Source organism: Passer montanus, unplaced genomic scaffold (assembly GCF_014805655.1).
Source record: "Passer montanus isolate IOZ18808 unplaced genomic scaffold, ASM1480565v1 scaffold3, whole genome shotgun sequence".
NCBI classification, from domain to species: domain Eukaryota; kingdom Metazoa; phylum Chordata; class Aves; order Passeriformes; family Passeridae; genus Passer; species Passer montanus.
In genome coordinates, this window is record NW_024367707.1 from 590,278 (window position 1) to 605,988 (window position 15,711).

General features: G+C 36.4%; 1 protein-coding gene across 4 annotated transcripts in view; it reads left to right on the forward strand.

The window, feature by feature from the left end:
- DMD (dystrophin) overlaps window positions 1-15,711 on the forward strand; it is a 1,159,435-nt gene that overhangs the window by 376,582 nt on the left and 767,142 nt on the right. For all 4 annotated transcript variants that reach the window (XM_039714180.1, XM_039714179.1, XM_039714182.1 and 1 more), the window contains exons 6-7: window positions 4,586-4,758; window positions 13,086-13,204. In XM_039714180.1, coding sequence (XP_039570114.1) covers window positions 4,586-4,758; window positions 13,086-13,204 — 292 coding nt within the window. The remainder of the gene's footprint in view (window positions 1-4,585; window positions 4,759-13,085; window positions 13,205-15,711) is intronic.

A 15,711-nucleotide genomic window follows, 5' to 3' on the forward strand; every position in this document is an offset into this window, starting at 1 on the left:
GTGGAAGGCCTAAAGACAAATAAATAGGAATACACCGTCTATTTTTTTTTTTTTAGTGCATGCTTGTGTAGTTTATGTTTGTTGGTGCAGTCCTGCTTTTTCAGATGCCTAGGACAGTCACTTAGAGGAAATCCATCTCTCTACATCTGAAACAAAAAACAAAAAACAAAAAAAACAAACAAACAAAAAAAAAAACCCAAAAAAAACCACCAACCAAAAAAAGATATAAGATTATTGTTTGTGTGAACACTTGTGTTGTTGTAGATGAGCAGACAAGAAGCTTTTCTAGTTTCATCTCCTGCAGCCAGGAGACCACAGAAGGGCACAACTGTACTTACATATGACAACATGATGGTGTCACAAAAATTTTAATCTCTTTGTATAAAAATAGTCTTAGAAAAGAGATGGTAGAAGAAAGGTACATGAAAGCAACAATGTCAGTACCAATCCAAATGGTTATCATCAGTCCCATTGAGGAGAGGCAGCAGTAGAAGTGGAAGACACACACACATCTGTGAAGTGGAAATACCATGGCTTTCTATATCCTCTGTGGTAATTGTGTTCTTTCTTATCTAGCTTGTTTTTTTCAGATTATTATTAAAAGTGTCCCTGAATTTGAACCATCCTTCTGAGTTGAGTACCTGCTGCCAAAGCTCTTTATAGTACTGAATCCATCAAACTCTATTTCCTTGAAGCTGCTGCCCTCTTTCTCCCAGCTCTGTGATCCCAGCCTCACTGCAGCATTAACATTTAAATAAAAACAGAGGAAAACTATGAATTTGCAAACTGTATATTTGATGAACTCCCTTGAGAGTGGAAAAACATTCTATATGGCAGTGTGTAAATTGTTCTGTTTTTAGGAGTGAACTTATTTTCATGTAAAGCATGAAAGAAAACCCCTAGCAAAAATATTTGGCCCAAGTCTTGACTTTCTCTGGGAAAAATAATGAAATAATAGATCTATACATAAGGAAAATATTTCAGAGGGGAGCATTTCAACAGCCTGACAGCCTCATTTGGTGACTTACTAAAAGCATCAGGGTTATTGTGCACATCAGTATTTTAATATGAATTAACATTTTAATTTTGATTTTTGATTATGGAAATTAAATGCTTCTGTCAATCCACCTTGAATCAATGAATATCCTTTATTATTATTCTTAACAAAGAATATCCTTTACTTTGATGGGTGTCTTGAATATCTATAAAAATGTTCTTAAAAGTGTTCTATCAAACGTACTTGGAAAGACTTTAGTGGTTCTAACTATAAAAATGCAATCTCTGCAGTCAGAATACTTGAAATCTAGCAAGTGAAATATTCTAAGTGATACTGTCAGGGAGATGTAAGGTTCCTATTTTAATAAGAAAAATGAAAAATTTTTCCTTTGAGAACAATTTTCTTTTCAGATTATTTCTTCCCTCCCTCTTTTCTAGGATCTGGCATACTGAAGCCAACTGCCAGTCTTATAAAATGTTACATGCCCGTGTGTTTGGTTTAGGTGAAAGAGATGTAGTGTGAGCCTGAGATCATGCTGTGTTCCTTGTCATCTTACTCACACAGCAACACGTGCCCAGATTCCAGGACATGGCCCTGCCGTGGGAAGATCAAAAGTCCATTGCTGCTGTGAGCCAGGGCTGGCTATGCTGCTTTTGGCCACTTCCTTCATGTGGTGACAAGAATAGCAGTGCTCTCATTCTGTCCACAGCTTTCCTTTTGGCAGCCTGGCATTTTAGAAGCCATCTCCGTGATGTCTGTTTTGTCCTTTCCACCCCTTCTATCAAAATTTAATCTTTTCCTATTGCCATAGCATATGTCCATTCCCCATGAAGAGCAAGAATATGTTCTCTGGAAGTCAGAGTTTCCTGCACCTGAAAGCTTTGTGTCCTGCCAGGATGCACTACATTAGAAAGGAGAGGTAAAAAAGAAATAAGTAGCAGAGGTCAACTCATCACCTGACAGCATGAGGCAGAGGCATTTTGAAATAGCTGCAGTATTTGAGCCTGGATGCTGAGGGAGTTTGTCTGAAAGCTCTTTAGGATGACATGAACACATCTCTCTGCGCCACTTTTCCAGCAGTACATCTTAACCAAGAAGCCTTCAAAAAAGCTTCCTTTTCACCAAAATATCAGCCAGCACTCCTGTGCTCAGGCACGGATCTGCTTCAGGACCCAGCCATCCTGCAGACAGTGTGGTGCTGTGCTGCAGGGTGTCCATGGTGCTGCCAAGGTGCCAGGTGAGGTGGGATGGCAACGCCCCTCAGGGCACTCAGGTGGACAAGGTGTCTCCAGCTGTATAAGTGGAGTTATCCACTGATTCTCACTAAAGAGGAACGGGCCTCAGCATCCAGGAGGAGGTCAGACCCTTTTACTCTGTTATTTTAAATGTCTGACTTTCCCTAGGAGGCAACAAAAAATCGTAAGTTGAACAGTCTTCACTGTTGAAAAGACATGCAGGAAAAGGAGAGCAAAACTTTATCTGTTGTAAGCATATTTAACTCAACAAGGTGAGATTGAAACTGTTGTGTATTCATTTCCTGAAAAGTAAAAATAAATTAAGGGTTTGGACTTATTACCTGGATTCTTCTGAATAATTTCTTTCCTGATGGCCCATATTTTTTACAAATTTTGTCTAATCATCTCTGTTCATAGACATAGCCCCTTTCTCTTTGGTATCACCTCAAAGACATAATCAATTTTGTGTTATGAACTCTTCTATTTCTAAATATAGTGTTCCTGCATTCATTCAGCTATGCTTTAATGCAAATAAAGTGTTTTATTGTTCAGAAGTTAGAGTTTGCTTATAATGTTCAGAAAAATCTGCATTTGTAAATATAGGCATATGATAAAAAACAAAATTAACAATTAAATCTTAACTTGGACAAGTCTCCATAGCTTTAGTATTTTCTTATTTCTTGTCTTTCTTATTTCTTATGTGTGGTGCAACACATGCTAAAGTTTTCTTCTTTTTTAGCATCCAGATTAATGAAAAAAGAGGATTCTGTATTTTTAAGCTAGTGATGGTGCCTGGGAATACAGAGGCCAAATCTCAGCTTCTTCCTACATTATGTAAATCAACTTTGGCATCTCTCAAAAGTAAAGACATTGAAAATGTCAAGAAATGCAAAACACCCACTCAGACATATGAAGCAAAAACAAAGAGTATATTTCCTAATTTTCTAACACTCTATTTTCTGTCTTCTGATGTAAAAATGGAGACAACTATAAAAACTTCTATTCTTATCTGACATAATTTATATGAATTTTCATTGGTGCAAATTAAAATCTAAGACTGAAATCAGCAACATATCCCATGAAATTTAGAGGATAAAATTCTCCTTCCATCTTATAAATTAATAGCATACAATGTAAAGTTTACACCTAAGTCTCAAAAGGATAATTAAGGGCACTGATACTCTTTGGTCAATATGCTTCTGAGATGCAAGCCCAAAATGTTATTTCGGTAATTTGTATCTTCACAAAATCAAATTATTGAATTAGTTCTGTGAAACTAGTGAGAAATTTACCATACTCAACAATAAAAGTTATCTCAGTTTTTTTCCATAATATCACCGCAATTAATTGTCCTTGTTTTTTTGACTGTTCTTTCAGATTACAGCTTCTGCATATTATCTTACAACTTTTACAGTTTCAAAGTGGTCCACACATTACCTTAAAGTAGATTCTTCCATGAATGTTGTTCTTTGACTGACTGATACTGACAGCAGAGCAATTCAAGAGGAAGATGATAATGAAATGCAATATTCCCTAAGTGAATAAGCAGCAATAAGCAACTTTTTAGTTAAATTATATCATAGGGAATAAGTTAAAAGAGCTGCTATTCTAAAAGATAAATGGGGAAAGAAATTGTTTAAAAGATGCTACTTTACAGGAAAATAATTCTTAATAGAAGTTTTATGTGCTCTTTTACTAGTAAAGAAATTTATAGGAAATAAAAATCTACTGCAGTATGTCAAACTCCAGGATAATATTTATAAAAGCATTTAGGCTTTTTGTAAAATAATAACTGTAGATTGGTAAACTCTCTCTAGTGAAAAAGGAATATTAACTTCATTAAAATAATAAAATTGAAACATATGCAATACTCTTTTAATGCATGCAATGAAATTGAATTTTCATCCAAGTGCATGTATGCAAATATAGTTTGCACCTTTAAGTCAACAACATGATCCACTGTTTATGCTCTTCTTTGCTGTATGCTCAAACTTTTGCTGTAATGTATCATATTAACTAAGGATGTGTTTCCACATCAAAGAAAACCACAAGGAGAAACATTTCATTTGAAAGAACTCTGTTACCACAAATTATGCTAACAAATGTGCTTTCTCTGTCCCTCCTTCACCTGTGGCACAGGGATGAATGAATTCATGCATGTCAGTAGCTGTTGGCGTTAAGCATTCAGAATTGATTGCTGTCATTACATTGTGAAAACAAGTGTGTTCTTTAATTACTTAGCAGTTTTTCTTTAGAGTTGAAATTTATGTAACTGAAGGCTTTTCATTTCAAGGAAAGAAACAGTCAGCTTTTAATAAGTTCAATCATTTATCAAATTCTGTCTTTTGTACAGGTCAAAGATGTAATGAAAAACATCATGGCTGGGCTGCAGCAGACAAACAGTGAGATGATTCTGCTGAGCTGGGTCCGTCAATCGACTCGCAATTACCCACAGGTCAACGTTACCAATTTCACCACCAGCTGGTCTGATGGATTGGCCTTCAACGCACTCCTCCACAGCCACAGGTAGGAAAAGCAGCTTTTCACTGTTTCAGTAAGCTTGTGACAGATGGCTGTACAGGGCTTGAGGACGGTCTGTCTGTTTTGTGGGGGGTTTAGCTGCTTCCTCTGTGGGTGTTTCAGCAGTTTCAGCATTCTTTTAAATGACTGTATGTTTGCTTTGACCTAGCTGCTGTGTTTTGTGTCATACTAAATCCTCTCATGGAGGGAGAGCTTTTCACAGCACAACCAAATATACACAGCTCAGATCCTTTTCTGGAATTTCTGTCTGTATACCAAAAAGATAGTGTCAAGGAGTACAGGCTTGGAAACTTTTCAGAAGAGCAAGGAGTAGATCCAAAACTCAGCCTTTGAGGTTGTCCCAGAGGGAGAAGGAGATTTTCCTGTGGACACTTACAGGGGGAAAATGTGTTTGTTGAAAGCCTCTCATAGCTGATGAATTGAAAGTATGGATTTGCCTCACAAGGACACAGCTGGAGAAGGTAGCCTTTGTTTTCAAAATCTTTCAAGTTATTCCACCACTGATTTGAGTTTTTAGCCTCTCTCAGAAGTTGCCTTCTTCTAGTCTATGCTACATAAATCTGTATCTCTAGAGATTCAGTTTTCTGGGGATTCTGTGTACGTGGCTTAAGGAAGATGTTCAAGTCAATATATCTAAAAAACCCAGTTCTTGCCACTGCTGCTTCTAAAGCAGGCTTGATTTTCCCAACATGATAAAACTCCCAACCTCTTTCTCCTACTACTGATGCCTTAAGTATATACTCCTCTCTTAAAGGGACTGTCCTGCAGGGCCGCTGATTGCTCAAGTTGTTAGGCAGTTAAACTTTTTAACTGTGCAGTGGTTCAAACACTATCCATAAATTGAACTCCGATAAACTCCCTTCTCTCTGCCACCTCTGGCAAAAGAGGAACAAAAGCAGACTTTGGGTTGGGATCACAATTTACTCAAAGCAAACAGCAATGGAATAAGAAATACGCACAGCAACAACAGCAATAATGATAACAAAAAGTATAAAGAAAGAGAGGGTGTTCTTCTCACAAAAAGATGGTCACCCCCTTGACTTAGTTCCCTGTGGCAGCCGGGACAAGAAGAAGATGATGGACACTCCCTGCAGGTCATGTACATGTGGCTTTCCCACACAAAGACAAGATGGTGACTGTTTCCACATGCTGTTCCATGTGAACAAAGGCAAGATTGTGAGGAGGGCTCTGAAATCCCAAGACAAGGGAAAAGACTGACAAACAATCCTGCTGTGTGGGGAATCATCTTAGAATGGGTTTCAAACACACCAACCGCATTCCATCCAGGGAGCCACAACTGTATTTTTCCCTAAAATTCCCATACCATTGTAACCTCTCTTAGGATTTGAATATTACTTCTCAGTTTCCTCTGATTTTACCCCAGTCATCTTTCCACAACATCTTTCCACCTAGAAACAATATCAGACTGTCTGTTCCCTGATTAGGGTATCTGATACTCAGATATTCATATTGCATGCTCTGCAGGACCATGTAATATCTGATGTCTGAAATCAGTAATCAGAAATTCCTTTTTGTCCTTCTCTGTAGGAATTTATTCAGAAGTGTGAACAGAGGAATTTATTCAGGATCAGTCCCTGGCTGGGGAGTGTAGTTGCCAGTAAACCAGACTGGGATTGTCTAGACAAATTTCTGTGTCCTTTGTCAGATTTTATGCACTGCTGTGTTCAGTTCAGAGCAAAGTTCACCAGATGAACATTAATTTCCTGCTTACTGGAATTTATGCGCTTTATTCAGGTTTTGTAATTCAGGGCTGCAAAACTTAAGGCTGCTTTTGCTCTTCTTCTGTCTGCTACCATAAATCTTGCATAGCTTTCTGCACAGTGAGCCTATTTTCAATAGAAGTGAAGAATTACTCCACAGAAGTCTTGTCTCTTGCCCAGTAGTTACTGCACTTATCTGGGAAATGGCAAGTGTTCAGTCAGATTCCCGGAGGCAAGTCTCCAAGACACACCAGTCATCTTCTGGACTTAAATCACTAAGTTCTCTGCAAGACTTTCATTTCCTCATTTCCTCCAAAGCCCTGATGCAGTAATTTTTGAAATGAACAGTTGATGTTTGATTTTTGTTGACTTTGCATTTCATGTTTAGTGTGTGGGAACACTGAATTTTCCTTCAAGATTCCAGATGGAATCAATTAAATAGGCACACTAGGACATTCAGTGCTTGGGAGCTCCTAACTCTATACTTTAATAATAAAAAACCTTCTCTAAGGATCCTAATTCAATCACTCTAAGATGCAGGTACATTAGAGACTTGGGTGTCTGACTGTCTTAGATTTAGTGCCTAAAAAAGACAGTTTTAATATACACTGAAGAAAAGTTGTCTAAGCATGATTTACATGAATTCTCAGAGAAACCTGGTGTCTCACACATCCTATGCTTTATAAATATTTTGTGATTTACTTAAATAGAATGATAAACACTCAACAAACACTGAATTTAGCTCCTCTGTTTTCCCTGTTCATTTTTTCCAGTTTGTATTTTTTTTTAGAATTCCCTATTTCTCCAGTTCTCCTATTCCACTTCTTTCTTGTCTATTTCCTTGTTCTCCATAAAGTTTTGTCTAGATGCTCTCTTCTTTCTTTACTTTTTATGGTCTGATTTTATTCCTCTGCATTGGTAGGAATAGAAGCAGAGTTAGTCACAAGGAAGGATAGCTATAGTTTGAAAATCAGCTATGATATTTATCTCATACAGTGGACCTGGTGCCTAGTGTGTGCACTTTTTCCCAATTTTAGTTCTATTCTACAAAAACTAAACCAAGAGCAAACCAAAGAACCTCCAAAACCCAACAGAAAACCCCAAACACCAAAAATCTCTCCAACACTGAAAGAATGATGTTACCCAAAGTTTTTTTCCATCATATTTAGACTCTTTTAAAGTGCAGGTAGATTTTGTTGTAGCATTAAATCTATTTATTTTTCAAACCAATCCCTTTCCTTTAGGGGTGGTGATATTTTCATTCCTCTTATGTAATGTTTTCAGTGATGAACAGGTGGCTTTTAGTTTTGGATTGTAGTTGTCTTGTTTTTTTTTAAAGAGGTTCAGACAGTAATGTGAAAACTGCATCTGGATGAATTTTCTAAGTACATCATTAAAGGGATTGAGATAAAGTAAGAGACTATCATGAAGCACTGACCACATAGTATGCTGTGAGAGCAGTGGGAAGCTTTATTTCTCATAGTCTTCTAACCCACCAATCCCTAGCTTTCAGCTTGCTATTTTGATTGCATCTGATTTTTCTAATGCCCTTTCTCCGTCATTTTATTAAGGGGTTACTTTAGGTAGATTTTCCCATCTCTGTAATCATCATGTCTCCATGGACATTTAGGCTCTTTAGCAATTGCTTTCAGTACTGAGTGAAAGAAACAGTGAAACACAGGCTACCTGGCAGATCTCCAAGGGGACATTAGTGAGCCCAGAGGGGGAAGTCTCAGGATATAAGCTTGGCACATGATCTCTTGAATAGTGTGTTCTGCATTTAACTGAAAAAACAAGAGAACAGCTGTGGAGTGGCACCATCACCCTAGGAATATACAGAAACTAAAATATTTTGCTGATGAAGAGAGGTCAGTCCTTTTACAGTTGAAATGCTCCCTTCTTCAGGCTCCAGATCATAAAGACCTTTCCCCATTTAGTTCTTTAAATCTTTTTCCTCTAGGTAGATATCAGGGAAAGCTTTACCTTTCCAAATTTGTTGTGGCTCTTTTTCTTTTCTTCCTTGGTTCTGTAAACAGGATTTTGAAGTGGGAACAGGTGGCATTCATTATCTTCCTCCTTGCTTCTTTAAAATGCTTGAACTTAGGCCAGGTGACTGCTTTACAAATGAGCACTTCACTGCAGCTGTTTCTGCTTCAGGGTGCTAGAGTGAGAAGGGAAAGAAAATAACATCAGAAAGAGGTCCTGGGCAGAAGCAAAAAAAAAAAAGTTTTCTTCAGTAGTTTACGGGAAAAGTAAATGCGAAAACAGTGGGGTGAAGAGGTATGAAAAGAATATTTATTTTTTTTAGCAAACCACTAGGTTATGTATCAGTTACTCTCTCCTGACCTTTTTCAATTTTGAGAGTTCTGAAGACATATACAAGATGTTCTTGTATAAAAATGTAAACAAACACACAGCTTTTCTATTGAAATGGCAATGATAAATTTTATGGTCTAAATATGACTATTTTCTGTCTACAATAATGGAAAAATGTGGCTTGTCTTATCCATGACTATAATTTCTGCATAGAGGTCTGTAGGATTTGTTTGTCCATAATATACTCCAGATTAAATGTTATCAATCTGTCTGAGCTCTGTTGTAAGTTGTGTAACTGGGAGTCAGTGGTATGTAGGGAGTCTTTTTTTATTTATTTTACTTTTCTTGAAAATATGTTTTGAAAAAATTCAGGTTTGTTTTCCCCCTTATTTTTTTGTTTTTATTGTTTGTATTTATGCTAGTGATAGGAATGAACTGTGGGTACAAAAATTACCTTATGTTCTATAGAAAGTTTGGTTTTTACAATGTAAACTTGTCCATTGAAGCATTCAATCTTTTTAATTTTGGCTCTCCATGGTCTTGTCATAAAGTAATCGAAGACCAGTGCTGTTTGAGCTGATTGGTGAATGGCTAGATAAAGTTCAGCATGTTCTACTTGATTCCAACTTCTTTGAAAATGTGTATTGTTGTATTGTTCAGGAAGAGGAGTGAAGAAATGCTGGTTATTTTTTCTGGGTTTGCTCCCTTTCAGGCAAGACCCAGGCTGCAGATATGAGAATAAATTCCATCTCCCTTGGTATTATTTGAACAATATGGAGAGGACAAATGAAGGCAGAGAATCAGTATTCCATTTCATGTCTTTATTTTACTATTTCATACCTTCTCAATCCTGTATTTAAAACTCCTTAGAAAGCTAATGACAGTTGTAATTTGAAAATCAGTTTTGTTTTGGGGATTTTCAAAAGCTATTTTCCACTTACCACAATTATTAATCTTCAAGGCTATAATATTTCCCACAATCACACTTGGCAGTATTGCCACATAAATACACCCAGTGAAACATCCTTACACATAGTACTGAGAAGCTGCTGCTGCTTCAAGCTGACATTATGACACTGTTATTCTAGTGATAGAGCTACTGAAATGTGTATAACAACATAATCATTCAACAAAATGAAAATCTGGAAATTTAAAATGCTGTTGGAGTAGAGAGAGCTTTTTGAATTTATTTTTATTTTAATTAAATTCCTACTTCTCAGAACTGAGTTGCAGTAGGTGGCCATATACTTGTAAGTTGTCTTGGATTCTGTGCTGTCTGCTTTATGTACAATGCTAAGAAAATTGGTAAGAAATCTGATAATGACATACTGAAGCTTACTAATTCTCTTCTGGCTGTGTCTCAGAGGGTTCAAATTTTTGTAATGTAATGAGTGGAGAGAGATGCTGCATATCCTCTGCACAGGCAGCATTCAAGTTCAACCCAGGTGTTAAGATGTGATGTTTCTAACTCTTGTGAGTGCTGGAGTGTTTGTTTTTTAAAAGAAAAACAAACAAACAAAACCCAGAAAAACAAATTAACAAAAATTCTGTATGTCTTATATTGAGAGTCCTACTTCTACAGATGATATAATGATAATAACCTTCCAAGATAGTCTAAAATTAACTTGAAAATACCTTCCTGGATTATACAACTGAAACATTGGATGAAATTGACTATCTAAGATATTATTAATGATGACAGAGATTTTTCTCAGGAGGGGTAAGACAATATTGTGACATTCCTCAAGGAGCAATTGTAAATATTCATGTTCTTGCCCAGTGGAGTCTTGACTGATTAAAAGTATATTCCCATATATAAAATATTGCATCACCAAACAAGAAATAATTATGTGAAGATAATGTGCTGTTCTGAGCACTGCAGGTGTGCTTATGACTTCAAGCCAAATAAAAAGAGAAAAATAAAAAGGAAAAAAGAAAAAATTGAGGAGGACGAGGTAGGCCTTTGGATACAATTCTTTCCTCTCCTTGTCCTAATGGCTTTTCTTACCAAATAATCTTTTTACACTCTAGTCTGCATAGTATATATTTAACACATCCTTGCCAGCTTTTTAAGACAGTCATAATAGACAGCTTTGTGGTTACTACAGTGCTCTCTTAGCTAAATTTGCTGTATGAGCTTGTGCATCCTATGCCTAATGTTAAATTTGGAATAAGGATTTGAGTATTATCTGTGTGCTTGCAGAATAAGGTGTAGGGGTGTGGTGGCTTGACCTCAGCCAGCAGTTGAGCACGCAACAGCCACTTGCTTGCTTCACCCCCTGTTCCCCCCAGGAGAGGGAAGAGAATAGGAAAAATGAAGGCTAGAAAACCATTGAGTCAAAATAGAGACTCTTTTAATACATGGAGGTAAGAAGAATAGAAAACAAATGATGCAAAGGCAGTAACTGGTACCCAGCCAGTCTTCAAGCAGGAGACACCTTCCCAAACACCCCCCAACCTCATTCCCTTCCTTTCCCCAGGTACTGATGGCTGAGCAAGTTATGTGGCATGGGGTATCCCTTTTACTGGGTGGGGTCACCTGCCATGGCTATGTCCCCTCAAGGTTTCTTGCCCATCCATCCCCGTCCCCCACTGGGAAGGTAGAGTGAAGGGAAAAAGAGAAGACCTTGATTTTGTGTAAGGAGCCTTTGGTAATACCTGGTTTTCTCTGAACACTATCTGTAAAATGAAAACACAGGATCGTGTAGACTGCTATGAACAATGCCAACTCCAGCCCTAGCTAAAGGAGAAGGGCCAAAACTATTTTTTACTGATTATGTACTCATAGTGTGTGTTTTGCATGCCTGTGTTTTAGTACACAAGGCAGTCTATGGGATCACAGGCTTCATCCATCCATGAGTAAACCCAGAGATTACTACCAAGGTTTCCCCTCCCTTTTTCACCCTGTTCCCAGACAGATTTAACATTAAATTAAAATTAATTAGTGTTTTGGGTTATTCTGCATATGGGAGGTGGAAAATTCTAATGTTTAAGCATCTATGCAGAGAGGAGCAAAATAACTTGGAATAACTTAGTTGTTGCTATGTAACTCACTCCCCTCTCAGAAAAAAATAGACAGCAAAGGTACATGCCGGGAGAATAACTGCTAGGTAAAGGGATTTTTTTTTATTTTACATTATTTTTTTTCTTGACATTATTACAATATGATGTAGTGAACATTTTTCCATTTAGTGTAACTCAGGATACTTTTAAAAATTAACTCATAAATTAATAAAATTTGAGTAAATCTGTCATTAATTGCAAAATTTAAATTGTGTAAATAATGTGCTTGATTTATCAGTAGTTGCAATGATACATTTAAATGTCCCCTGATTTAGAACACTGTATTGAAGTTACAAATAGCATAGTTGTTTTTCTTCATATTACATGCACAGTAATCACAAGGTATTTGATTAAACTTTTTTTCTCCAGAGTGCCTGATAACAAATTGTGATTTCCTAATGGATAACTCTTAGATGAAAAGCCAAAGATTGTGCTGTACTAACATTATTTATATTGCAAATAGCGCAGCTGCTAATACAAGGTCCCACACTGCATCTGAGCTATAATTCAGTTTTGGTCATTCTTTTACATTTATATTCTTTTACAGGTCTTTTCCTGTAAGAGCATATAAATTGTGACTTGGCAGTGTTAGGGTAAGAGTTGAACTCTATGTTCTTACAGGTGTTTCCCAACCTAAATTTTTCTATGATTCTATGGATATTTTAACCTTTTGATTTATTTTTATCTGTTGTAACAGTGATCTGGTAATCTCAGAAGCAATTGCATTCTTAGAAATATTAATTGAAGGGAAAGACTGGTAGCTGGCGAGAGGAGGAAGGCCCCTGGATGGCCTCAGCAGTTCTGTCCTGCTTGTCCTGCCACATGCTAGTCCTAATTGCATGGCCACAGCACCTGATCTTTCCCACCCAAGCATTATTTGGGACTGGAATTCAGGAGCCAATGTGCTGTGGGCATTGTGGGCAGCGACAGGAGCCCAGTGCTGTAGGGGAGAGCAGCAGTGGTTCAGGGATGTGAGGTTATAGGTTGTTGGGATTTGTTGGAGAGCAATAAATATGGACAATGTGATTGTGGTGGACATGGATGAGAACAGAATGAAAACCCATTCAAAACTGAGCTTCATTAGTCCAAGGCAAATTAACATGATCTTTCATTATGAGAATAAAAAAGTTGATGCTGATGGTTAGCTTTGGAAATGCATAAGTAAATGTAAGACTGAAAAAATAAAAAACTTCCTCCTTTTTTTTGCTTTAGACCAGACCTATTTGATTGGAATGCCGTTGCTTCTCAGCAGTCTCCTGTACAACGATTAGACCATGCATTCAACATAGCCAGGAAACACCTGGGAATAGAGAAACTCCTTGATCCTGAAGGTTTGTGGAAATTATGTTTGGTGTTGGTGTTTCTTATTTAAGTGAAAAAACAGTTTTGCCCTGCATTTGATAATAAATTAACTCGATTTTTTTTTTTGGCACAAGAATTGAACATTTTGAAAGATAAATTATAAATTGAAGCAAAATACTTTACTTTCACTGCTACCTTTGTGCTCTATTGAAATAGCATAAAGCTGCCTGTATGTACGTGCTCTAAAGCATTTTTCTTTAGCTTTGGGACCAGAGTTTTAATGTGCAGGCACTGAATTGGATCTTAGAAAGCTGTTGATTTCTATTTTGAAGATTTAGAGCATCTGCAGCTTTTATATCTTCTGGAAATATCTTGAGTTCAAATAACCTTTTAATGTATTTCTGAAACATGTATTCAAACTCTAGATACTAATTTTTAAAGATGACTTATTTCTCTGTATATTACAATTGTATTAGGATGACCTATCTCATATCACTGTAATTTAATCTTAGTTGTAATAGGATTACCTATTTTACCTTGACTATCTTTATACATCCTTAAGCAGACATGTTTGAAAGGTTCCTTGTTTCTCACATGTTCACTTGAATTTCGTACATTTCTATCAATTCTCTGGCATAGCTTCTGCTTTGCTGACAGACTAGTTATTTTCCCTCAGAGGATATTCCTAAAACTTTCTTTACTCCAAGATAATTGGAATTCGTATTGTGTTATATATATATACACACACACACACACACACAAAAACATACAAATATATGTATGTATATATATAATACTCACCTGTGTCCACATAGTTAGGTGATTGTCACTTTTTTCCCCCCTATAATGATGCCTTTACTGTACTTTCATGAAATTTCTTATTAAGCCACTTATAAATGAACTTTTCTGTATGTTTATGCTATTCTCAGTGTCTCATTCATGGTGAGTTTTTCACGGGAAGAGCTAGCATTTAACAAAGTGCAAAAATTAATTTAAAGATAGAATTGAGTCTCTTAATGATTAAATGTAGTTGGACGTCTCAATTGTTGACTAATAACCTCATAACCCATGTATTTCCCAGGAAAAATGTTGAAAATATATCTAGTTGAATGGCACAGCATTTCTTGCCTAGTAAATTCTTTAATTTCAGTTTTGGTGAACCACTGGAGGAAGAAGAGGTTTTCTACTTGCTAAAGCATGGGATTGAGCTTGTAAACTCTGAATGAGATTGGAATTGAAAACTGAGTTGTGCAACTGAATCGATGCAGTCACAGTGTTTTCTATAATTGGTTAAACTTTCTTCTGAAAATAGATTAGTGAATAAGTTATTTTCTCTATGCAAGAGTCACTTCTGATTAGACGTTTTATTCTGGTTTTGGCAAAGATACTTGCAGTTGTTTAGCCAACAACTGAAAAACTCTTAAACATTGGTGGTTTTCCAAATGTCTGCTGTAATTATTTGCTATTCAGTGTTGTAATTTACAGTACTAGCCACCTATTTCTTTTTTCCCCTCTGTAAACATTTCCAAAGGAAAAGTACATTCTGTACCTATTTGAAAGCATGAATATGAGGAACTGTAACTGTTCTGTTTGTGATAGTAAATTTATTTCTAGATTGAAATCCAGAATTTCTTGTATGCATACAAGGAAGAAATCTTGTTTAAAGATTCTAGAATATTCTTTCTGTAATTTTACATTGTGTATTTATCAAGCCTCCTAATTAGGTACTCAGGTATCTCCTAACACCATATTGTGTAACAGCACTCTCTTCTCTGGCTGCAAAGTGCTAATGCATTACAGTAAAAGGGAGTATGCAGTGGTGAAACACTGTTTTCATGTAATTAATACATATCAAAACAGCATGTATGTAATTTGTGAACACTTTAAAATTTAGTTTTGTTCATTAAATTGCTGTCTCAATTTTGAAAAATTAAGTAGAAAGGAAGCCACTACTCAGTAAAAGCTTATTTTTCTTCAACCAATGTAGTAGTCAGAAAAGGTTTGGGGTGATTTGTGTTGTGAAATTACTGATGATTGATACATGTTGAAACAGATGTCTGGGGAGTCTATTTTAGCAAATAGGTTTTGAAAAATAAATATTTACACTTAGCCAAACAGGTTTTCTAGATTATATATGAAGTTTGCTTGTTTCTGAGGTTGCTGATATTTAAAGTCTCTCCACAAGAAATAGTCAGTTTATTACTAAGGTTCTTGATATTTTAAGTCTATTGCAGCTTTTAAAAAAATTTTTCAGAATTTGGTCTCCATTTCAGTCATCAAATTGGTGGACGTAATTTACGTCTACGTATCTCTTGTAAAAGCTGTGTTGTGTAAGTTAAAGCTTTTGTATCTGGATTGGATTTGGATTCATGCGGAGATGATCATTCCTGATAATGCCCTTACTTATACTGGCTGCTAGGAATGCTTTTTTTTTAATCAGAATTTAGGAAGTCCTGCAAGGAGCAGGTAATTAGGTTCAGGGATCTCTTTGAGTCCCTTCCAACTCAAAATATTTGTGGTCTTTTTGATTGAATCA